This window comes from Emydura macquarii, unplaced genomic scaffold, assembly GCF_026122565.2.
Source record: "Emydura macquarii macquarii isolate MOO-44397 ecotype Brisbane River unplaced genomic scaffold, CSIRO-AGI_Emac_v2 contig_1043, whole genome shotgun sequence".
Taxonomy (NCBI): Eukaryota; Metazoa; Chordata; order Testudines; family Chelidae; genus Emydura; species Emydura macquarii.
Genome location: NW_027131180.1, coordinates 258,758 through 284,165, shown reverse-complemented (window position 1 = coordinate 284,165; position 25,408 = coordinate 258,758). Strand labels below are relative to the sequence as shown.

Genomic DNA, 25,408 nt, shown 5'->3' with positions numbered 1-25,408 from the left:
GAACTGGGATTAACTGTGGTTCATGTTAACACAAATATGATTTACCTGCCCAGTGTAAATTAGGCATCACCATGTTTAAACATGCGGGTTTAAACATGTTTTTAAAACTGGTATTCCTGCTGTGGAGAATGAGGAAGATATCTGGATTATTTTTTATGAATATTATATGTACTTCACTTTATCTGCTTGATGATATTTTGTCTGACTACACAGAGTTAAATCAAAGGAGGCTGGTAGGGAGAACAAGCAAGAAAATTGAGGTACATATTTATATTATTTTCTGGGTAAGCAAACAGTGTTTATGTTAGCATGAACCATGGTTAAACCCAGTTAACCAAAACCAGTTTTGCCTCTAGTGTAGATAAGGCCTTAGGGTAAAAATTTTTAAAGTGATTATGTTTCAATGGAAAGTACGCACCTAAGTTTTTTAAGATGCTTTTGAAAATTATAGCCTTAAAGACAGAATTCAAATTGTATTTAGGTCATAATCACAACTCAAAATGAATGGGGAGGTCTCAAAGGCCTTGTCTGCACTAGTGTTTTTACCCTAAAATTTCCCAGTCGTTGCCACAGTGGTGTGGGCAACAGTGAGGACCAAAGTCGTCAGTCACTGTGTTTTCTAGCCTCAGGCTCTTGGTTAAAAATACAATAGCTGCTCTACCATAACATTCCCACCGTTACTTACCACCATTGGGAAATTTTATGGTAAATAAGCAAGTATAGACATAGCCAGTCTAGTCAGGGTTTCTACCTATTGTTATCTGTTCCGAATTTGTGTTTCAGTTCACCAGTATATCTGATTGTGAATCAAGGGACTATAATTTAAATTTAACTCAGTCAAGCAGTTGTTTCTGTTATTTTTTTAATCATGTCAATAGTTCACTTCTGACTTTCTCTTTGAGACATTTAACAAGAGATTTAATTTTAAGATTGATTCTTTGTTATTCAGATGATCAACCTGAATCATTGCTCACCCACACTAGTATAACTTTGCCATCTAGTGGTGATTGCATTGTTAAAAAAAATTGGCAATGCTTTATCCACAATTGGAATTATAATCATACATATATTTTGGAAAAAAACTCTTTAAAAGATTACATTTCTGTTTACATCTATGCTTCAGGTTTCCCATTTGTGAAATGAGGAGAATAATAATTTTCGCCTATACATAGCTTTTTGCATACTTAAAACATGAGCTAGTTAGTCATCACAATAGCCCTGCAAGGTAGGTGGATATTATGCGCTCCTTTGCAAAGTGAAAATGAATGTAAGGAGAAATTAAATGACTTGCCCAAGGCCATTTGAATTGGGGGCAAAAGCCAAGACAAAAACTCAGGTGTTTCCTAGTTCCAAGCCCAGTTCACTGAGTAGACCATGCTATGTATACACAAGAAGTCTGTGAATGTTTAGGTAATATCTGTAAAACATTTTGAGGCTGAAGAATGCTGTACTTGTTATTATGAATTAATATCTCCTGCCATCAACCATAGTGTGAAATCACTATTTTACCTACATGGGTATTGTATTTTACCATTCTTAGCAGGAGGCTGGTTCTGCTGTTAGTGGTTTTGAATAGCTGGTAAGGCATGATATAAAAAAGTAGATCCAGAACTATCAGTTGCATGCTAAATAATTAAAAATCAATAATATATTCTATTACTGAGCATAGACAAATAGCAGAGGGTAGAAGCATAATTAATATGTTTAGAATGAGCCTTTGTCTATATTACAAATACAGTTTTGCTGGGAGACTTGACAATATAAAGCTTGGTTCTATTTGTAGGATAGTATAATTGGGACCTTAGCTATATCCCCAAACTGTTCTTGAGATGAGAACGTGTGTGTTAATCATGCCTAGAAACCATGGCCAGCTCTGCAACTAGGTGGTAGCTGCACACCCGCCAGAAATGGTGGTTAATAGTCCTGTTTTGCTGCTTAAGTTTCTCAGGATATTGACCTGTATAACTGATGAGTTTAGGGTGGTTGTAATTGGGATGCTAGAAGTAGTGTCATCCACTGTGTGCTGTAAAAGGGTGATGTGTGTGTCTGTCAGTTCAATAATACTTATGGATATGATAAGCTACACAAGTGTTGCCTGTAGAATAGAGCATTTACAGAGAAACAATGGCCAGTAATTACCACTAATGAAGGGTCCTTAGAACTGATGAGTAGTGAGTGTTCAGAACCAGCTGCAAGTATTGTATTGCCAAAATCAGAATATGTAAATGTGCTTGAGTGCTACATGACACACAGTGAAACACACTGAATAAAGTGTTATGTAGCCGTTTTAAACACTGCTAGGCTAAAATGCTTGTAACATCTTGGCCAGTGGAATTAAGCCAAAATCTGTTATAATGATTCTTAAAAAATGTGTTTAGAGACAAGAACTAAATCTTGTCTACACCAGGAAATTTTTGCTAAAACTTCCCACGATGGTTCATCTCCATCTCTGATAGCAACAGTGGGATGGTTAGTGTAGACAAGATGCTGGTGGTCACCGTTACTTTGAACACTGTGTGACACAGACTTCTCCTAAGCAGTTTTAGACAAGGCATTCTTTTAAAATGCCAGCAACCACCCACAGCACTGTTATTGCTTGTGCTCTTACCATGGCTATCATTTGTGGAAATGAACTCTTGGGAGTAAGAGTAAAAAACTGTTGGTTAAGACAACCTTAGTATATACACCTGCTTTAGATTTGAATCATGTTCAAAACAGCTTTTAACACAAACAGTGCTTTATTTGTGCTACTTATTATTATGCAGACAACAACTAAATTAATAAATTGGATATTCAGCTATGTGAGATTTTCTTAGCATCAAAAGGTCAGGCAAAATGTCATGACTGTGTAGTCTTCACAGCCAAGTTATGTGATTTCCAATACATCTCAGGATAGCAGGCACTTACAAAACAAAATTGACTTACTGTGCAGAATTTTCCTCCCCATTGAATTAAGTTTGAGTCTAATATAGATACAAAGTTAAAGGATTGTAAAAATTTAATTTTCTGGCTCCCTTTAAAAATATTGATATTTGGAATGGCATAATTGTGTGCGCATTTCACAATATATTCTACAGTTTTGTTTTGCAAGTGCCTGCTATCCTGAGATGTATTGGAAATCACATAACTTGGCTGTGAAGACTACACAGTCATGACATTTTGCATGCTTTCATGATGTAAATAATTGAAAATGGGCTAATTTTTAGTTTAAGCATTAAAATTTCAAAGTTGGGGAATCAAAAAATCAAAGTAAGGGGGGACAGATTTCAAATGTGTATCTTTCTGCTTGGTTTGTTTGCAGATACCTTTTTGCAGAATCCTGAATTTTCCTTTTTTGACAGGTACGACAGACAGAAAACATGAAGTCAGAAAGGTACCTCCTGAAAGGCCAGAATGTCTTCCTAATCGAACAGAGGAGAAAGGTATGAAATGTGCTTCTATGTCTGCTGTTTTCAGTGATGAGGAGATAAGGGGATTGATTAAAGTTTTCATTTTCTAGTCTGTCAGTAGATAGGTTTTCATTTTCTAGTCTGTCAGTAGATAGGTTTAATTAAGTGTATTCTTTGGATGTTTATTTTCAACTCCCATAGATATATGATTATATTGATTTTCCAAGGATCCCATAATTGCTTCTGGGGTAATTTCTGGGACAAGGATAAGGGAATTATACCGGGTTTAGTAGATACTGTAGCATATCTGTAGCAGTGGTATTATGCAACTCTTTATAGATATGCACCTATAGTATCTTGGCTTTTTTTAGATTTTTTTAGATTTCCATGGCCATTTGTAGAATTACTAAACAGGCCATGGAATGTATTTAATTCCTTGTTGCACCTCTCTGGCATATATTTGAGGAAGTAGCCAGGTGCTGAATGTCACAGATGGAACACAGGTTGTTGGGTCTAAGATAAAAACTTTGACTCTTGTTTATTTGGCATTGGGATGGAGCAACCTTTGAGATGGAGAAACTCTTTATCCTAATCAGATATCACCAAATAATAAAGCTCACAGAAACGTAAAATGAATTTTTATTATGTCAATTTACACCATGGAAAATGCACTGAAGACAATACAACACAGTGCTACCTGTGAATATTAACATCTTTTGCACAATACCTCCATAGCATTTTCAATTCATGAAAACAAATCTCCTTTTGAACTGAATAAGCCATAAAAAATAAATAAGTCTAAGGCCTGGTTTTAAGAGAATAAGAAAGTGAATAAAAAAAAATTAAGATTTGGATGCTACCCTGAATTTGGCCCCTAATTTCTGACTGTTTAAACAAGAAAGTCTATATTAAAGATCTCCTCTCTGTGCCTCATTCAAATGGTTACCTGCACTCCATAACTATTTAGTGTTTTACTTTGGTATTTATGGTGTTGATCATCAGTTTCTGTTGTGGTGACTCTTATGCCTTGTCTACACTAGAAATTTTTCTTAAAATTTCGCACCGTTGCTACTGTCCTTACAATTTTACTGTAATTTACATTAATAGACAGATCACCAGCATCCACCAGTATTTTAACTATGATATGTTACTTTCTAGACTTGCTTTGAGTAGAGTTAGATAACAGAGTCCATCTATACTGGTGCTCCTCTTATTGCTACCACTATTGAAAACACGATGGTAGGAAACTTTAAGAAAAATAGTTGTACAGACACAGATTGGGTGTAGAATTTACTCACTTCAGATAGCTGTCTTAGTTCATCTCTCCTTACTTTAAAAAATTATTGGAACACCCAATTTTTTCAGACTTTTAAGTTTTAATGACACTATCACTTGGCTTCTTAAATATTTTCTCTCTTTTAATACTAATTGTTTGGTTTTCCTTCTTTTTTGTTTGAAATGGTTTATGTAGCCCCCTGAGTATTTTAATAATATAAAGAGGGATCCTGATACAAGAGACATAACAGCTAAAGGTGTAATGTCATTTTACACAGATCTAAAAATGCACTTCAGTTTTGATGTAATTAATTCACATTGGAATCATTAGGATAACTTTACTATACAAGCTTTGTAGTATGTAATAACCCTATGAACTCTCCATACAGTATTAATAACATGGCAAATTATCCAGGCCATAGAAAAAAAGAAAAGGGGGAATGTGGAGTGAAAATAGCAGCTGGCTTGTACATCCTAGCAATCATACAGTATTTTTTTCAATTTTAGTTTTGAGTCATACAGTCAACTATATAAAAACAATGAAAATTACAATATATTACACTACCAAAAAATAAATATTGATAGCTTGGCTAATCAAAGAACAAGAGGAGATAGGAACTCTCTCTAAGTTCTATAGAACACCAAAAAAAGAAGAGGAATTGTTTGGTGTGCTGCAATAATATAACTAGGGGCAGAACCTTCTTTTTGTTCTGTGTTTGTACAATATCTTGATCAACACCATGGGGGTCATGAGTGGGGCTCCTGCTCATCACCACAGTGCAAATAGTAAATAATAATAATAGGAGCAAATTGGATAAAAATGATGAGATCTTCTAGATTGTGGAGTAGCTTCCAAGAGAAGGTAAGGAAGACAACTTGCCTTAGTCATGTAAAAGTATACCGGATAAAGAGTAAATTGCAGTGAGCAATAGTTCTCTGGTCAGGGGTGAGCAAGATGACCTAATATAGATCTTTTGTCTTCAATATGCTCTCTATATTAATTTGTTCTTTATACACAAGAGTTGACTAAAGATATCTTAAAGTAACTTGCTCTTATGGCACACAGCCTATGCACTTCAGAGTTTTTTTTGTTTTTTTTTTCTTTTTATAAATTTAATTGTTGGCTGATACTATTCTTAATCTAATTGACTAACACTAACCCACTTGTATAGGCCTATGAAATACAATTCAAATGGTTTATAATATTTTCCATCACTTAGACTACACAGCAATAAATTAGTCTCCAAGGCTCTGAATGCCACTGCTTTTGTGAGTTGAAATCAGACCTTTGAACACATTTTTATGTTGCCATTTATTTTAGTTTTTTTTCCGGCTAGTGTTATCAACGAAGACAGATTGCCAATGCCTGTTTTTGTGATCCATGAGTCCTTCAAACCTAGTATCCTAAAACCTATTAGGGGGTAGCCGGGCTCTGTGCAATATTCTTAAGTGTATGCCATAGGGATTCATGTATATTGTGTATATATAACATGTATATTCACAATATACTGTAGACGGTCTTGTCACTGATGGGCTTAATATATTATGAGAGACAAGAGGTAAGAGTTTTGCCACTGACCTCAATAGAGCCAAGATTTCCTTCAAGGAATTTAAAGTGGTAAATGTGTTTAGCTATATTTTACAATATGCATTCACAGCATATTTTATAATGGAACCATTCAAGCTGTTTGTATGTGCTTTATATACATCCTAGCAATAGCAGGCATTGGAATGTTAAAGACTGTAGAATTTCCTATGAAAAGTAATGAGTCTACATGCAAAGTAGCCACTTTTGAAACTTGAAATCCGAAAAGTTAGGCACCTAAATCCATATTTAAGCCCATTTTTGAAAGGTACTTACTTCCTGTGGCTCCAATTGCCCAAATTAGGAAAGATCAGGCCACTTCTATTTAGATGCCTAAATATGAACCTAGGTGTCTAAATTTTGACCCCCAAGTTGTTAAATTTTAAATATCTTAGCTAATTCATTTTTTACTTAAATATATTTGCATTAAATGCCTGCAGAATACTTTTTCAAAAGAAGATATTTGCATATTTAAGCAGAACATTCAGAACACAAAATTATTATCCTTATTTTTGTGCTCTTCTAACTGAGTATTGTCTGACAGAGTAAATATTAGTATGAAGTTGGGCTTGGGGAAAAGTTTCTGTATGGTCTGTAATTCTGTTGTCTTCTTATTGTAATAGTTATTTAAATAATCAATACATTTTAATGGTTTCAGAAAAATCAGAAATTACACTCAGACACTATTTGCACATTACAGCCAAAAGCAGATTTAATGCATACTCAAACTATTGAAATGTGTTTAGCATAAAGCTGGTATAAACATTTTATTCTAAGAAAAGAGTGAAGTAAGGCAGGACAGTGAAGAATGCAAACTTATTTCTTAAATTTTGTTTATCTAAGATTCATAGCTTCTGTATGTTGTAAATCAATGTGTACCAGTGAATTCTACTTAATAAGTTCTTTGTTCTTTTGGTGGGGGGTGGAAATTGATGTAAAGAAAGACCAGAAAGAGAGCAAAAACTGGTAGATTTGCAGAAGCCTTCAGTTCCTGCTATACCTCCGAAGAAACCTCGACCACCCAAAACGAATTCTCTGAACAGACCTGGTACATTGCCCCCAAGACGACCGGAAAGACCAGCTGTGCCTGTGACGCATACAAGGTATTGTTTTTTCCCTCTACCCATTGTGACTTCAACTGATGGAAAAGTTATGAATTCATAGAGTGTAGGTTTTGCAAGTGATGTTACTGTTCATTTCCAATTTTAACTTTCTTTGAAATAATAATATTAAAACCCTCTGATTAGATACTGTACCATCACACTGTCACTCTGGTTTTACCTAGATTAGCGTTTTGGTTCTGGTAACTCGACTGAGTTGATTGTCAATTAGACAATTGACAGATGTTTGCTCCTGCTATAAAGTTTGTGAAGTATTTACATTAGCATGTACAATCAAGTTAGTTAACTCAAGTTACAGCAAGACCAACAACTATAGATTAGCCATGGCCACAGTGTGGCCCTGTCTATTCCCCTGGGCAATATGAATAAATAAATAATGGGGAATGATATTAGACAGTACCCTTTTTAAACACTGTTACTTTACAAAGCGGTGGTTATTCCAACTGTCCTGTACGGCTGCAAGACTTGGGCAACCTACAGAAAACACCTGAAAAATGTGGAACACCAGCAACAGCATTTTCTGTAGAAGATCCTCAACTTAAAGTGGGAGGATTGCCACATCAATGTCCTCACAGAGGCCAACATCTTCAGTACTGAGGCCTTGATTATTCAACACCAGCTGAGGTGGAGCAGGCACTGCGTATGCATGCCCGATGCACACCTACCAAAACAATTGCAGTATGCCCAAATCACCAAAGGAGAAAGGAATCGGGGAAGCCAAAAAAAATGCTTCAAAGACATCCTCAAGACCAACATCAAGAGATGTAGCATCAACACCACACACTGGGAGACAGTAACCCAAGACAGGACTAACTGGCAAAGACTTAACAGAAAAGGAACAACTTCTTTTGAGGAAAATTACCTTGTCCTGGTTGCAGAAAAATGCCAAAAAAGAAAGGACAGACAACTGTCATATAGCAATCACGTCCCAAGCCTCCTTCCAACACCACCTGCAACATCTGCCAACAAGTCTGTAGCTCAAGGATTGGACTCCTTAGTCACCAAAAGACCCATATGAAATAAAACCTGTGAAAGAGATCATCCTTGACCCTGAGGGATCAACGATGACGAGTACCTAGAAAGGGGCTGACTTGGTTTGAGGCCATTTTCCCCACCTATTGTAGTCCAAGTAAAAACATGTTGACTTCAGGCTTCGGATTCACCCCCGGGTGGTGGGGCTCTGGCTTCGGCTTCAGCCCCAGTCCCCAGCAAGTCTAAGGCCAGCCCTGACGACCCCATTAAAATGGGGTCGTGAACCACTTTGGGGTCCTGACCCACAGTTTGAGAACTGCTGGATTACACAATGACATACTCAAAGTACTGCTCTAGAATGCAGCTTGAAAAATAGTTTATGGCCTTCCATGAGTGGCTGTCAAAATCCTTTACAAGCATTGATTAATTAAGTTTGCAACACAGTGCATGAATAAATAAATATCATCGACTCCGTTTTACAGGTGGGGGAACAGAGGATGCAGAAGTTAAATGACTTGCTCATGGTCTCACAATGTCCGTGGCACAGGCAAGAACACAACACAGAACTCTCAGTCCTTCACTTTAACTTTAGACGGCCATATGCTACTTTGATAAGGGCAGGTTAGGAACCTGAATAGAATAGGACCCATAGATCATGCTTCCCTTTATTCTTCTAATAATAGCCATATAAAGGGACATTCTTAATTGAAATCTAGTCAATTAAAAAAAGTAAGTTGCTTAGTAAGATACTACACTTGCCCTTGACTTCTGTCAATTTTTGAAGTCTTACTGAAGTGACTGGGACATGTCAATCTGAGAGTTTACCTCTCTCCCTACCTGACTACACAGCTGAAGTCATGGGAGCCACTTGAACTTAACACTAAAGAAAATAATAAATACATACATACAATCTCATTTTTCTATTTTTAAGAATGTTTTGTATCCCCATTAGCTATTTGAAAGATCTAGAGAAGGGTATACAGTGAAACTGACTTCAAAGTGCTGTCCAATACATAATGTAACAGAAAAAAGAGAGAAATATGTACTCCTCTAATCTCTTTCAATTATGGGAGAAGGTGTTATTTTTAACAGTAATTATTTTTTAAAAAATACAGAAAAATGTGATTTTAAGTTGATATTGCCCCTTTAAATGCCATCATTGTTTTACCACTTAGTATTTTATCAGCTAATTTAAACTAATGGGTTTATCCAGGGTCACTTTTGTATCCTGTTATGCTTATTTGTAAGGACATTTTATAGGAATAAGGCTAGACATTCATGTGATCAAATCTATGAAATAGCCTTTTAATTATTTGAATAATTCAGAAGCTTGGAAGATTAGGGTAAAAGTGGTGTTTCTGTTAAATGTAGCTTGCAGGATATGGTTGGTTGGTTTTTGTTTTGTTTTTTACAGTCATATCAGTTTAATAAGCTAATAAATATTTCTGAAAGCCCCTTCTCGTATTTTATACTGAGATCTGTATGACTCAGGCCAATTAAAGAATATCAAATAAAAATAGAATGCCTACAGAAATTTTGCAGATTCCAGGGAAAAAAATCCTATGGATTTTAACAAAATTCCCCTTAGATTTCTGTTGCCGCTGGTTTGCAACTGCATCCTTATTCTACTCTGTGTGTCAGTCAGTGCCTCACATCTCATGAGTTTCAGTGGCTTGGTTTATATTTTGTAATAAGAATCAGTTTAGTTAAATAAAATAATTTTCTTTTGGAGACTGGGTAGGGCTTCAGGGACTGTGGGTTAGATATCAAGAAGGCCCTGCAACTAGTGTGGATGTGGGGCAAAACTACAACTGAACTGCCCCAGACAGCATGGCTTATCTGTACACGCTGCATTATTGGTAATTACACCAGATACCAGTAGTTCCATTCTGTAGTGTAGAAAAAGTGCATATTATCTGTGCAATGATTTTTTAAATCAGTGTCTTACTCTGCTTTTCTGAGAGATGTCTTCATCTGAAGCAATCTCTTTCACTATCATCTACTGTAAGTGCATTACAAAGCATTGGTGTTGATTTTTGAAGGAATAGCAGAAGGTTATACAAATGGCAAAAAGTCAGTGCCAGCAATCAAGCATTTAAGAGGTGGCACTTAAGCAGCCCTGGGTGCTGGAACTAGGGGTGTTGTAGCACCGCCGACTTGAAGTACTAATAACAACCAAATACATGGTTTCCGCTTTCAGCACCTCCCACTATAAAAATTGTTCTAGCACCTCTGTGAGAGCAATCCTGTAATAAACTTGTATGTGTGTATGATGGACAAATTCTGTTCATTGGGAACATTTTCAAGATATGGAGTCTTCAAGGACATTTAATATTTCTTAAGACATCTGTGTTAAGTATCCTTTAAGGATCCAGCTGGATATCCAGTTCAGTCACAGTATCTTTCAGCCCTGAAACCATAATATTTTACAACCCCAGCCCAAACAGCATTAAGATACCTCCCATTCTCAGAATACTTCCAACTAGTACTCTTTCTTTGCCAGTAAGTACATGTGTGCAAAGAGATCCAAGGGAGGTACAAGTTAGGACAGTTGTTGGGAATTACCACCAGGACACTGATACTTCGTTGTATATTTCTTCCAGTGATTAAAAAAAGAGAACTTTATTGATCAAGTAAATCATTCTGAACATCCTCATTTATCATCAGCATTTTACTAATCCAGTGTGTCAGGGATGTCTTAATTTTTTCTGTTTCCTTACCTTCAGTGACTCCCTCCCAAGTTAATATATCATAATATGATCTTGTTTTCCACATCATTAACTGGGTTTTTTGTCTCTTTACTTTCTTATGTGTTCTCTTTAATCAACAACAGTGTTATTTGTGTACATCCAATTTTTCTGTAATTTCTTCCAGTTTTCAACAAAACTTTCCAGACTTCTCCATTAAAGCATTTTTAATCTGTACAGTATCCATTCATGTTTTAATAGCTACAGTCATGTTCATGTTTATAAATCTGGCATCATTAACTAAATCCAAACCATCCTTTGCCAGGTTAGACCACCAGAAGCAGACAGGTGGCATCTGCTTGTATCTGCTAGTGAAAAGTAAGGCACAAAATGCGGAGTCTTTAGAAGATCATACTTTAATTTATTAATCGCTAAGATTAATAAATAGGTCATTAGTAGGGATAGCTATATATTTGGTACGTTTTGCCTAGTGTGCAAAACCATGTGCACATATAACACTATATAGATGATACTATTTTATGTACAGATTAAATTGGTGACAATTATTGTGGGAATTATACAGTATTGTGAGGCTCGCCACGAAATGGGATAAATATTTTATAATTATAATAAACACCTTTTTATTTCATTAAGTGAACTAAAGCTGTCCTGAAATCTCTCAGTAAATTTCAAGGTGTGTTTGTGACCTGTACAATTTAACCATGTACTCCTTCTGCTGATCCCATTTTATTCTGTCTGAGCGGTCATATTGCTTTGATAAACTTAACCAGTACATGGTATATGAGCTTTTGCATGAAAGGAAAAGCAGAGTTACTCATGGCTGAATCCTTCTTTCTCTTAAAAAATTCAGATCCCCCTATAAAGTAGCACCATTTATCTGTCCTTTTTCTATGCTGAAGAAATTTTCAAGCTACAGTGCCTGGACTGGAAGACATCCTTGAAAGCATAGAAAGGGATTTCATAGTCTAATGATGAGTAATATGTACACAAATCTTCATCTTCTAGTGGGAACCACTTATCATGCTTCCATGAACAGAACAGAATGGAGGACTACTAGATCCCATTATCCTAGCTTGCCATTTTTTCTCTTCATTTATTTAACTACAGATTTCTGGTTCACCCATCACCATAATATCTAGGCATCAATTATTAATTGTATGAATAAGCTGTAGAAGGATAGCCCTTTGCCCTTAGATTTCCTTCATGTTGAGATACTGTGAACATTTGAAGAATTATTTAGGACACTACTGTGTCTAAAATAGCTTTTTGACAGGTGTTAAAGAGAAATGAGATAAGGTTAATCCATGCAGTATGTCTGCTTACTGGAGATGGCTCTCTGTGACAGGTTGCTATAACTCGGTGCTACACAGGAGCAATACATCCCCCTCTTTTATTAATTGCAAGCTGGATATTTATTGTAACCCACATACAAACTCTAATAAATGTATCCTCTTCTTTTTCTCACTGTAGGAGTGATAGTCCAAAAGTAGAGTTAATGGGCAGTACGGTATCTGGAACCTTGGAGAAGGACTCCTCAGAAAGAAGCAGTGACCTTGGTAAGTTGCCATGCTTTTATAGTTTGTCTAACAAAGTTATGGTGTAGATATCTGCATTTTAGTGGCACTTGCTCTGCTCCAAGAAGCAATTAATGGGTTCATAGTGAATTTTAAATGCAAAGTTAATCATACATTCCTGTAATTGCATAAACTTATTTAAGAGAAAACAGAAATGTGTTACATTTTTTTTGGAATGGGAAACGGATTTTATTATTAAAATCCTGAAGTAATTGGCTAGGCCAAGTTAATAATTGTACTATGTTTTGGTAAGGTGAAGATTAATGCATATTATATATTGGTAATGTATTAAAGGTTTGCATTTGTGGTGTAGTTTCCAGTAATCTTTGCATTTCAAATACAAGGGAAATAGAGACTGATTTAAAAAATATCAAATTTGCTAAAAAAAAGTATTAAAGGAAATTTCTGTTCCAGTTTTAAAATGAATATGAACACTACTGCAGTTAATAGTCAATATCCCTAATACACGTACCATTGAATCAGTCAGTCACCTTGAAGAGAAAATTAAAGATTGGATTTTTTTTCTTATTTTATTTTCCATTGCTAAGTTTGAAATCTGTAAGATATTTGTTGATTGGATTGCTGTTGTAACTGAGGCATTGAAAGTGAGGTGTTCTGACCTGTTATATTTCTGAAAGCAAACCCAGGAACAGAGTCATTTGTATGTGAAAGTATTCCAATGACATCTGCTCCAGTCACTCAGTTTAGTAACAACTGTGAAGCAACAGACTTGTTTTTGTAAGAAGCAGAATCTTTGTACCCTGAATGTAAGCAGTACTAGAAATTATTGGTATCATAGGAAGTTATTTTAATGTTTTTTTCATAGAACACATTAATATTAACACATTTTGATAAAATATTATACTTTCAGCAACCAGTCTGCCTTTTCTCCAGATTTGAAAGGAAAATGTAATTTTATATATAAATGTAATATTTGAATTTAAAATATAAAAAGTGAACACAAATAATTTCTTAGTTTTATGAAAGTGACTTTATAGTTGCTCTCAGTGTTCATGTATCAGCTTTTTTAATTTGTTGTTGTCAGTGTGTTCTATGATAGCAAACTTATTCTAAAGGAGTAAACAGGTTTTTTCAATTTTTAATGAAGATGAACTTCACAAAACTAATTACAATTAAATTGCATGAATTGTTTTACAAGTATAAATTATGTTTTCTGATTGCTCTTACATTAAAGCCAACAGTAGAGTGTGGAAAAGCGATCAATTTCAGCATTTAATATTCCTAGCTTTTATTATTCATGTTTATAAATTTAATTCAAAGCCTGTAGGCCTTTGTGTACTAGAAGGGAAAAATGCTGTGCCACCAAATAGCATAGAATAGTGTGATATAATTATCCTAGCACTGTTAACAGGGATGTGATAAAAGCACAGAGTAAAAGGCTATTATGGGATAACTAGTAAATTTTGTTTAAGAACAATTCCTGTTCTTTTCCAGAACCATTTCAGGCTTTTTATTTTTTGGGGTGGAGGTGGGAGGGAAAAAAGAAGCAAATACAAAAATCACTGAACAACACCACATACAAAATTAAACATCACATTTGCAACATGTTGCATAAGGTTTTAGCAGTATACTGAGCTGCTAGTAACTTTAATGGAAAGAACTGATTGAGTCTTAGGATAGAATATGTGAACATAGATAAGTATAACCTGATAGGGTCAAACCAGCATGGCATCTACAAGACATGTCTTTCTAGCCTATTAGAGTTCATAGAAGAAATTAGTAATTTGGGAGTGAAAGGTGACACGCTGATCATAATTTACCTGGATTTTCAAAAAGCTATTGATGGACCCTCATAAAAGATTAAGGAAATAAATAGCCACCTTGTAGAGGGCAATGTTCTGTGATGGATTAAAACTTTGTAGGTTAAAAACAGTTGCAGTGAATGGAGAGGAGAGGGATTTGAGATTTATGTTGGAGAGGGATTACTTGCCCAGGGTTTACTATAGACCAGGGTTTATTATAGATTTATTAATGGTTGTGAGAAGAAGGAACAGTAAATTGGTGAAATTTTGTTAATAACAATAAATTGTTAGTAAAAATGATCGAGAACTGATTTAAAAGCACTGACTGATTGGTGACAATGAGGCCAGAGGGAATTAAATTGGGTGAACATTGCCAAAACTGCCTTAACTTTATATGCTGATGAACTCTGAAAGAGAGGATAGCCCCTAGCTGCCTCCTTTTCCCCTTGTGCTTCCAATGAAGTTGGAAGGAGTTGAATCTAGGTGCCTCTTCTCAGCCCAGACCCATGGTGGGGCTCAGTACTGTGGAAAACATGCAGGCAGAAGTAATAGCTGTTGTAGGAGCAGTCTTTGAAGAGGAGTAAACCTAAGTGGCCTTTCTAACAGCTCTTACATACCCATTTCACTGTAATCTTGGTCACTAGGTTACTTTCCACTTTTACTGTAGCTTAAGCCAGTGGTTTTCAACTGTGGTCTGCGGACCTCTGAGGGTCCACGGACTGTGTCTAAGGGGTTACGAAAGGAGACTATAAAAATAAAGTTTCAAATCCCAGAAAAGGCATTCTGTTTTTCTGATCAAACAAAAGTAGGTGAATACCCCACCCCCCACAGGTCAAAACCCAGAAGTGTTATCGTTACCATAGAAGCCCACAGTTTCTTTCGTTATTGTTACCATAGAAGCCCTTTCTCATGCTGCGTCAATGCTGTGCCGAGCACATGGAACATTTATAGTTGAATTCTGTTCAGTCAGTTTTCAGTCTAAGACTTCTATGGTAGGGGTCCGTGGACCACAGGTTGAATTTCCAAATGGGTCCACACCTCCACTGAAAATTTTTAGGGATCTGCAAATGAAAAAAGGGTTGAAAAGCACTGGCCTAAGCAGAGCTGTTCCAGGGCACTGAGAACTCCCTGCAGGATGAGGAGCATGAGCAGGAGCCAGTTGTATGTGGCCAAGCTCTGTTTCATGATGCTATTAAGTGCTAGAGGTGGGACATGAGGTGATGCATCAGCACTGTCCTGGCCCCTGGCACTGGAAATTTTGAAACCTTCCTAATCTGCACTGGGGCATTCCCACTGCCCGTCAGGTTCTCCTGTACTGTATGTCAGAAAGGTGTAGCATATAAACACACACGTTATAACTGAGTTGCTATGGCTTGAGTACAAGCCACTAATTCAATTAATGTTGTATATCAGAAAGTTAGTTTTAAATAGATGCCAAACAGCAAGGGGGCTTGTCTGCACTAGCAAATTATATTGAGTTGGAAGTTAACCTTGAGATGCTAACTAATACGATGCTGACCACAACTTTGCATTCTGGATAGACAGGGACACATCATGTTTAACATAGTGTCGGATGGTCATGGATAAACCCTATTCCCATTTGAGTTTAACCAGGAGATTTCTTGTCCCTCAGTATACAGACTCAAAAGTTGTGGTCAGGATCATCTTAACATGACTCCTCAGGTCATATTCTAACTTGATATATTTTCTAGTGAAAACAAGCCTCAAGGGTAGGCAAAATAAATTGCTTATCTCCAGTCATAATTAATTGTGGGTTACTAGTTGATAGAGTATATTTGATCTTATTACTGGTTTTTTTAATTCAACTATCAATAAAGTGAAGGATTTTTTTACAGCTATTATCACCTTTTTGCCCTCATTTCCTCCCACAGACAATCTTTAAAAAATGTGTTGGAGAAAGCTGGTTTACAAAATAGAAATTTTTAGTTAGACTTACAGTAAGAGCATGAAAAACAAATCATTCTCCTTTCCTCCTCACTTCTTGTTTTTCTTTTCTCCCCCCTATTTTTAGTGATGCCTTTCTTTTCCTTTCCACTCATATTTCATCAAGCTTTTCCCATTTACATCTCTTTACCATGGGTAACTCTTCTTCACTTGATGAGGGTAAGGCTATTTTCCATCTCTTTTCTATCCTGACATTTACCTTTGCTAAGAATGAATAGCATGCATTCTGTGAAACTACTGTTGTGCATTTTGATGATAGATGTTTTCTAATTGCTAGTGGGTAAATAGTGTACTCTGATGGAAAATATTGCACCATAATATTGCAGCAAAACATAATCACTACAATTTCTTATAACCCCTCTATAAGGAATTTTATTGGATTATCTGATGTATATGTTTTATGCATGCACTATCAATCAACAGCTGGTTTCTGTTTATCTTTATAGTCAAACAGTGCCATCATAAAGTATAATACATACGTTTCATTGTGGCATAATTACATGTTAACACAACAGAAAGCATTTAATTCCATCTTTGGGCTGTTATCTAGTCTGAAGTAAAATACATATAGTGGGTTTTCAAAAACAACCATTGACTTTCAGTAGATTCGTGTACCTAAATCACTAAGGGCTTCTCTGCATGGGAAATGTTTCCACTTACACCAGTATAATTATACTAGTATAGTTAAGCAACTAGAGTTATATCAGTATAATTCCATTTGTGGATACTCTTATTCTAAAATAAAAGTGGCCTTTTACAGCTCATCTTAAACCACTTCTAAAGCAATATAAGCTAAACCAGAAAAAGACACTCTTTTATACCAGGGTTACAGAGCTCTTGGGGATAGACTCTTTGTCTGATACCCCTTCTTGGAAGTGGGACACCATGGTCCAGCCACCCTGGGCTCCCAAGATTTCCCAGTATCTCAAGCACACCCTTTCCATAGACCTCAATCCTCATGGGTACCTTGGTTTATTGTTTAATCCTTCAGGGATACTTCATTGTCTTAGGTCTGGTCTACTCTACAGACCTTTCTTAAAATTATCTGATATTGAAAGTCTTATGGATTTGAACTGTGTAATTTAAACTGTAGTCTGCCAGTAAATACTATTAAAATATATACAGTAGAATCACACAGTAATCCATGCAAAAAAAGTAGTCTCTGCACCTCTCAGCAAATAATGGATTGTGCGTGCACACACACACAAACAGTATTGCCAGCTCCAAATGCTGAAAAATCATGAGACTGGCTTTAAAATCATGAGATTATGTTAAAATAATAGATTTGGCGTTCTTTTTATTTGCCTTCTGCTTTTTGAGCATTTAGAGAGCACCCAGGCCATGTTTTGACGCTTTCTCCACAGCCTTTAGGGCTAGAAACTTACTTTTTCTTTAAGAATGAAGGCTGAAATTATCACATATCCACTTGACTCCAGGAGCTGGGCTTTAAGGAGAACAATAATTATCTTGAGATTCATTATAAAATCATGAGAGTTGGCAACACTGCACAGTTCATGCATGGATCTAAGAGGACACAATCTGTTTTAATGTTCATCCTGTTTTTTATACCGTTTTCTCTGTAGCTTTGAAGGAACTCTTATCTCTAAAATTACTTACAAAAGACACCTAATTACTCAACGATTGCTGCTGAAAAAAGTAGCACTGGCATGTATTCTATATGGTAACAGAGGGAAGCTCTTTTTTCAGTGCAGTGTGGAGATATAATCTTGAAATACAGTATATCAGTAGTTCTCAGACTATGGTCAGAGGAGCATTGGCTAGTGAATCAGGGAGAGCTGGCTGCCATATGCTGTCAGCACTACTCCTTTTTTCCACATGCTAAATTGCACTGAAAGACAGTTAAAAATACACTAAAACTCGTCTCATAATGAATATCTATCTGTAGCTGCCACAGTGCTGATATACATTCATAAATGGGAGGGAGATAGTCAGTGTGATTGTGGAAGGGAGGGGAAGTGGCAGTGAAATGATTTCCCTAATAAGATATGGTCCACACTATGTAAAGAGTTAGAGAACCCTTGAAGAAAGAGTTGTGAAACAGGTGTTTAAATCCTAGGTAAACCATTAACTCATTTTGTGATTTTAGGCAAATAATTAAACCACCTTGTACCTTGGCATATCTGTAAAACTTGAAAAAGTTGTACTTCACTTAATACCAGATGCTGAGGGCAAAATTAGAATTATCGGGAAAAGAAAAATCCACCTCCAGCTGGCATCCCCCAAGACAATGCTGTACATATTCATTCTAACACAGTTATACAAAACAGCCAAAATTAAGAGAATTGCGCGGGTGCATTAACCATAGCCTTGAATTGTAAATATTGTAATCAGGGAGATGATAATAGTCTGTGAAATAATTAATTAACTGTCTAGCCCTACAGGGCCAGGAAAATGTGGTAAAACAGAAATGTAAATCACTCTCCATGTGTATCGAGTTGTCTAAAAGCAGCATACCTATTTCTTCTAATTTAGCTCACTTGTCTTGACCTCTGAGTATTTTCTTGGCATCTTCTGAATCTCTAAAAGTAAAAACTTGATGAGAGCACTGACCCAGAGCTTAGCAGGGTACAGTACGGCAACTGTCAGCATTCAGTTTTCAACTGTCCAAGATTCAGGATAAAATGTGAAAAGACAGCTATTTACCTTAGAAAAGAAAATCATCTAATTGCTATTTTATGGATTACCTTTGGTATGCAAATCCTTGCACCAAAAGCAAGAGACTGAGTTGGCAGAGGTCTCACATACAATCCGTGTTATTCTAAATGCAGTAGATTTAGAAACAGGAAGCCTTCCTGATAAATTGAATGAATCAGATCTGAACTGGAGTTCAAATTGAGATAGTCTGCATTTCATTATGGACAAGGTTCTGCTACTCTGACTCATGTCAGTACTATTCAGGATGAGTAAAGAGTGGGAGAATCTGGCCCCTTGTAAAGAAATACATAGATAATAATCTTGGTTTCCTCAGTCTTCAACAATACTTAGGTTCTTGATTTTTTAAAATTATTAACTGTATTTGCTGGATTTGCATTAATTAACATGCAACAGATTTCATGAATCTCTATCTCATCCATCATATATGGACTTTTCATGTTTATTTTCATTCAGTATCTCAGTATCTATTATACTATAAAATATTGAGTCTACTATTTATTGATCACTTTTCATTATTAATTTTCAAGGTGAAATCACTTTGCTTTTTTCCTCCAAAGTACCAAAGAGCTTAGTCCAAAAGACCAAGAAGAAGAAGAAAAAAATGAGCAAACAAAAACCTCATGAAACAACCTTAAAACCCTATCGTCTTTCTTCCCAGCTCAGTAATTGTAAAATGACTTAATGACTTAATATTTTTTTCCTGTCTGAGGAAAAAATCCCTTCCAGGTGAAAATTTATTTCTCAAGCTTTTCACATGGATCTGTTTTGAAAACAATAACATTTTTGTACCCCCAGTCCCTAAAATATATTCATAGAATCGTAGGACTGGAAGAGATCTTGAGAGGTCATCTAGTCCAGTCCCCTGCACTTATGGCAGGATTAAGTATAATCTAGCCCATCCCTGACAGGTGTTCGTAATAGAAAAATTCCTACTCTTGATTTCCATGCCAATATACCTGGGAACATTTCTTGCACAGCTGAGTTTTTCATTTTAATCAACTATACTTGGGCAGCAAGCAGAACACTTTAAAGAAGATTGTGCTGCATTAGTACACTGTCATAGGGTGGCTGGCCCCTATAAATGAAACCAGTCCAGTTGCCAGGAACCAGAGCAAGTACTCCCAGTTTAGCCAGTTAAGAGAGTTGGGCGGAACCTGGGGCTATAAAGGGTCAGGGAGAAGGCTGAGACCCAATAAGACAGAAACCTAGAAGTTAGGAAACTGAAGGAGTTGCCTGGGGAAAGCTGTAGAGAACAGAAAACTCTCTGCAGGCCCTCCCTGGTCAGAGGGAGGAATTATCAGGAAGCCAGTTGTGGGGCTGGCCTGCTGACTTTCAAGAGCCAGTGCCATCAGGCTGAAAAGGGCTGAAGGTAGGAGTCAGGGGAGTGGCTAGCTGGCCACTCTGCCAGAGCCTGAGCCAGGAAGCTGAAAGGGCTAGGGAACCACTGGAGGTGCTAACTTGCTGGCCTTCCTGAGGCAGAAAGCCATGCCAGAGAGAAGGTGGGAAAGACCTGAAGGCTGAGAGCAGAAGAGGGCGATGCCTGCTGGCTCTCTGACCCAGAGAGCTGAAGGTGGAGGGCAGCAGAGGGCTGAAGGTTGTGAGTGAGGCAAGGCAAGGGACACCATACTGGAGTATGATGAGGGACACCAGGGCTCTACTTGATGTTCTGTCTGGACTATGGATGTGGGACTTGGTGTTGGGACTTATTTTGTTATGGTTTGTTTTCACGGGGCATTCTTTTTGTAATCAGATAACCCCACAAGGGCCAATGGTATTCAAAAAGACTGTTTAGACCATTTCTGGGGATTCTGACAGAGGCAAAACTTAGACAGGTGCATGTGTCATGCCACAGCCTGCTGCAGGAGGGCACTCCACGTGGAGCTGCCTTGTCACGTATACTAAGGAACTACTCAGTTCTGGTCTTTCTCCCTGTGTCTCACTGAGTCTAATGCATTACTGTCCTCAGCAGTGAAACAATGTTAGTGCTGCTGTTAATCTGTATAATAGTTATTGGCTAGTTTTTAGTTAAGGAATTGTATCATTTGAAGGTTTCAGCTGAGTGTTAAGTGAAGCTTACTGCCCTGATCTTGGTTGGTGTGGGATGTCATACCAGGGAAGGGAAGGGTTTGGTGTGAGAAGAATAGGCTTGTTTGCTTCCTCTGGGTGCTGTGTGGCCTACAGCACAATTAGCATGACTTTGGATACACTAACTGTTTCCTTTTTCTGTTATGGCATCCCACATTCCCAGAACAAGGGAGGGTAATGTACTTAGTACTCAGATGTAAAACCCCAAATTATAGTATTCCTTAGCTATATATAAATTCTGTTTTATAATCACATGCCTGCATTAGCATTTAATGCTGTCATGTCCATACACATATATATAATGTGTGTACAATATATATCTTGTAAATCAGAAACCTGACTAAAAACATAAAAAATTTCCATGTAGTATTAAATTTCATTAGCAAGAATAATCAGAAAAAGAAGCAACATTAAAAAAAATTCACCCTAACTCTACAGCATTCTACACTATACATTCATACACCAACTCTTCTACCACTGAGACCTGGCTTTAGTTTGAGCAATTGCAGTCTTTGTTTTTCTTGTACCAATTTAATCAATGATTAATATAATTTGTTCTCTGTGCATGAATAGTACTTAGGTTATGATTCTGAAGCGCTTATCGCCTTGGAAAGGGAAGGACTTGGAAGAGAGACAGAAAGTCTAAAAAGGGCAAGGGAGTTCTAGAAATGAATTTGCTATTTTAGACTTGAACAAGTAAGTAAGGGTCCTTCCCTTTTGGGGCTCTTACACTTTAGTATAATTTTATTTACAGTGTCAGTTGGGTTTTTGCTATTTGCAGCAGATACTAAAATTTAAACCTTACTACCCTGTGCTCTCTTCTATTTTTCTCTTGAATTCAGTACAGAGATAGGCTACTTTAACTATTTTTCTAGCAGTCAGCTGTGGATTCAGAAACTGGAAAAACTGGGCTAATGTTAAAACCCATCCCTCCATTTCTTGTTAATAGAACTTTTTCACAGAAATGAGGTTTCACTAAGGAAAAAACTCTTATATGGCCCAACCATTTTATGTACAGTCTTTTACCTTCAGAGGTTCACAGCTCTCATTGACTGCTGAAATTGACCCATATGTTTTCACATTAAAATAAACAAAATGTGAATGTTTGATTACTCGGATCAATTCTAGATATACATCTGATAATAATTCATGAATAGGATCAGCAACGTTACACTTAAAAAAAAATGGAGAGAGCTGACTTCATCAAATGTGATCCTTTTATATACTAATCAGCACTTTAAATTAATAAGTTCACCCTTTTTCATTGGATGCTTTCCATGATAGTTCAGTTACCTGTAGTAGTTAAGTATCTTTTATAAGAAAAAAGGAGAGAACACAGTGGAGCTTTGGACAAAAGTCATAAGACTGAGAACAGTCATTACAGTGAGACTGTCAGTGTATTTTCTTGGTTCAGTGGTGGAAGAGATGGGAATCACAAGGGTCAGAATTCACCTTAATTCGCCATCTGTAAAACCTAAGGCAGTATTGTGTAGAGGGGTTAAAACAAATGTCATAGATTCAAATTCAAGCTGGGCGGCTCATTAATTGTATGATCCTAGGCAAGTCACTTAACCGCATCATGCTTTATTCACCTCAGCTGGAAAACTGGATAGAAGTAGGGTATTACTGAAAATCAGATGCCACATTTGAACTAAGCTTTCCAGAGAAAATAAATTATACCCTAACAAAAAAGCAGCACTAGAAGGCAAAGGATAAGTTTCAGATATATGTTGGCTGGTTGCACTTTAGAAGTTTAATCCATGCTCCGCCACAGTGGCCCATTGCATCACCTGACCTTTGCAAAGATGAACTTGTAACTTTAGACTGTCAGATCATGAGTGTCAGAATATGTAATATGCCACACTGGCAAGGCTAAGATGTAAATTGCAAGATCCAATAAAAGAAGAGCTAGAGGCATACTCATCAGAGGAAGGGTGATTATTGATTGTGTGTAAGAAGAGTTGTTCCTAAAATGTAGTAGAGCTCTGAGGAGAATAACTTTAAAGGGCATGTCTATACTAGAAACTTAAGTCAGCTTTATTAGGTCAAGTTAGGCACTGCAGTAATTACTACAGTCGTTCATGTCCACACTGCCCTTCTTCTGTTGGTGGTGCACGTCCTCACCAGGAGTGTTTCCACCGACTTAAGAGGGGCAGTGTTGGGGGCTAAGAGCCTGGGCTCTGAGCTCTGCATGCGGCTCCCTACCTGGAGTTGGGCTGCCCCTCGGGCTTTCAGTTACCCGCTCACTTTCAGGAGCAAGGCTTCTTACAGGGGGCAATCATGCTCCCAGTGGGGGGGGGGGGTCATTTTTTTCCTATTATCTGTCATTTTAAGGGAATTACCCATAATTTTTCCTTTACCAGGTCTGAAAACAATCCCATTAAACTCTTTGGTATATAGATTATGAAGAATGTGCAGACTTTGGTTCACAGCCAAACGTTTATCAAGTTTATTCTTGAATCACATATTCCAATAATTTGATAAAACTGGAGGACAAGAGGGGTGATATATATATCACATACACAAATGCAGTTGAAAAGCTGAAGTTGAGGTGGCTGAAACAGTGTTGCCTAAAAACAAAACAGATGAGTGATGTGAAAGCATCTGATTCAGATGTCTTGCAGTAATTTTCCTTCAGATGTCACATCACTCCTTCAGTATTTAGCATGTGACTGGATTCAGTAAACACTCCATCAATATGTTTCACGTCACATAAAGTCAAGTCAGGTTTCCATCCTCCAAATCTACTTATCCTGGGCCTTCTACAGTTTTAGGCATCTGGTTTGTGTTTTTTTAATTATTATTATTAAATCTGGTCTAATTATAGGTGTCAATTAGTGATCATTATCAAATGCTGTAGTGCATATCTAGAATTGGCAATACAAACGTTGGGAGAAAGTGCATACTATTTTCTCCCCCAAATTACTCAAAGAAAAATGATTAGCCTCTGTAGCAGCAACAAGGTAATTTTGCAACTGCATTTTCTGTTTTGCATGACTGGTCCAGTTTTGTCATTCAGCTTTAACTACCCTGCTAGGCAAAAATGGCTCATGTGCTCTTTCCGAGCCTGATTATAACTGATCCAAAAGAACAAGTATGCATGGAGAAGGCAAAAGATCTTAGATTTCAGCTGCCCTTGATTTTTTTTTAAACATAAGTGTAGCTAAATTCTGAAAAAATAACAGAAGAAACATTATGTAATGGGGATTTAATTTATTTGAGATTTACCAAAGGCAGGGGTTTGGTTTGGATTTTAATATAAATTCTTATTCTTTCTCTTGGAGAATGATTCTTAAAATTGACTCAACTTGATCTTTGTTTTTAAGATGTGGAAGGTTTTGACTCTGTAGTACCAATTGCTGAGAAGCTCAGTCATCCAACTACAACCAGACCAAAAGCTACTGGCAGACGACCTCCATCCCAGTCACTCACATCTGTACGTTCATTTTTTCTTTCCTTTTTTTTTTTTCCAAATTATTTTCTGAATTTCTTTTTTTTCCTTGGTAAGTATCTATGTTATTCAGTCCTTTCATTTATGCTTACACAGTTGCGTCACACATACTAATGAGGTGCTAGAGATGCCTCTCAGGGAGCACCTTTTAAAATTCTGCCATAATTTTGAATGTAAGTTTAAGAACATTCCCTGTCTCAGAAAGAGTTTCACCCTCTCTCTGGATACAGCTAGATCATCCCTGTCAAGCGTGACTGGGTCTCATAAAAAAATACTTGATAACAGTCTGTGGAATAGACCCGATTGGACTCTAAGTGTTAAGTATTTTGAAAAAGTTTCCCCAAGGAGAATATTCCTTGGCCTTTTTAGGGGGGTCTTCAAAATTGCTCCCACTTGTGGTATTATACAAGTTGAACTCTCTGCTATATTGGCAATAAACACACTCTACTTTTACATGAAAAAAGTATCAACATTTCTAGCAAATTGAACTTAATAAGCTGTTTGTTTGCCAAATGGAGTTGCCTTTTTCCTTCATTGTTATGATAACAAGAAAGTATTTTTATTTAAATGGTAAATCAAATAAATATACTAAGTCCCTCAGCTTTCCTGTCTGCAAATATAGGCATCCCTGGAAAATGTAGACTTTCACTGACTAAGGGGAATATCTTTGTGTGACCCTCATTTTAAGATACAGGCTACTCATAACTGACACACACACATGCTATATACATTGCTGTAATAACATGCCAGGTGCAATTTTTATGCATATTAAATCATACTTTTAAATTTCATTGTTCAGGCAATGAACATAAAAGATGTTTGCATGTGTTTCCTCTCATATTTT

General features: G+C 36.8%; 1 protein-coding gene across 5 annotated transcripts in view; it reads left to right on the top strand.

Annotated features, from left to right (window-relative positions):
- The window catches only part of SH3KBP1 (SH3 domain containing kinase binding protein 1), a 333,778-nt gene that overhangs the window by 296,775 nt on the left and 11,595 nt on the right, over positions 1–25,408 (top strand). For 4 of the 5 annotated variants that reach the window (XM_067545017.1, XM_067545015.1, XM_067545016.1 and 1 more), the window contains 4 exons: positions 3,342–3,422; positions 7,190–7,352; positions 12,521–12,606; positions 24,440–24,549. In XM_067545017.1, the coding sequence (XP_067401118.1) occupies positions 3,342–3,422; positions 7,190–7,352; positions 12,521–12,606; positions 24,440–24,549 (440 nt within the window). Of the gene's footprint in view, positions 1–3,341; positions 3,423–7,189; positions 7,353–12,520; positions 12,607–16,419; positions 16,512–24,439; positions 24,550–25,408 lie in introns of all 5 variants that reach the window. The other variant, XR_010919120.1, reaches the window with a different exon arrangement.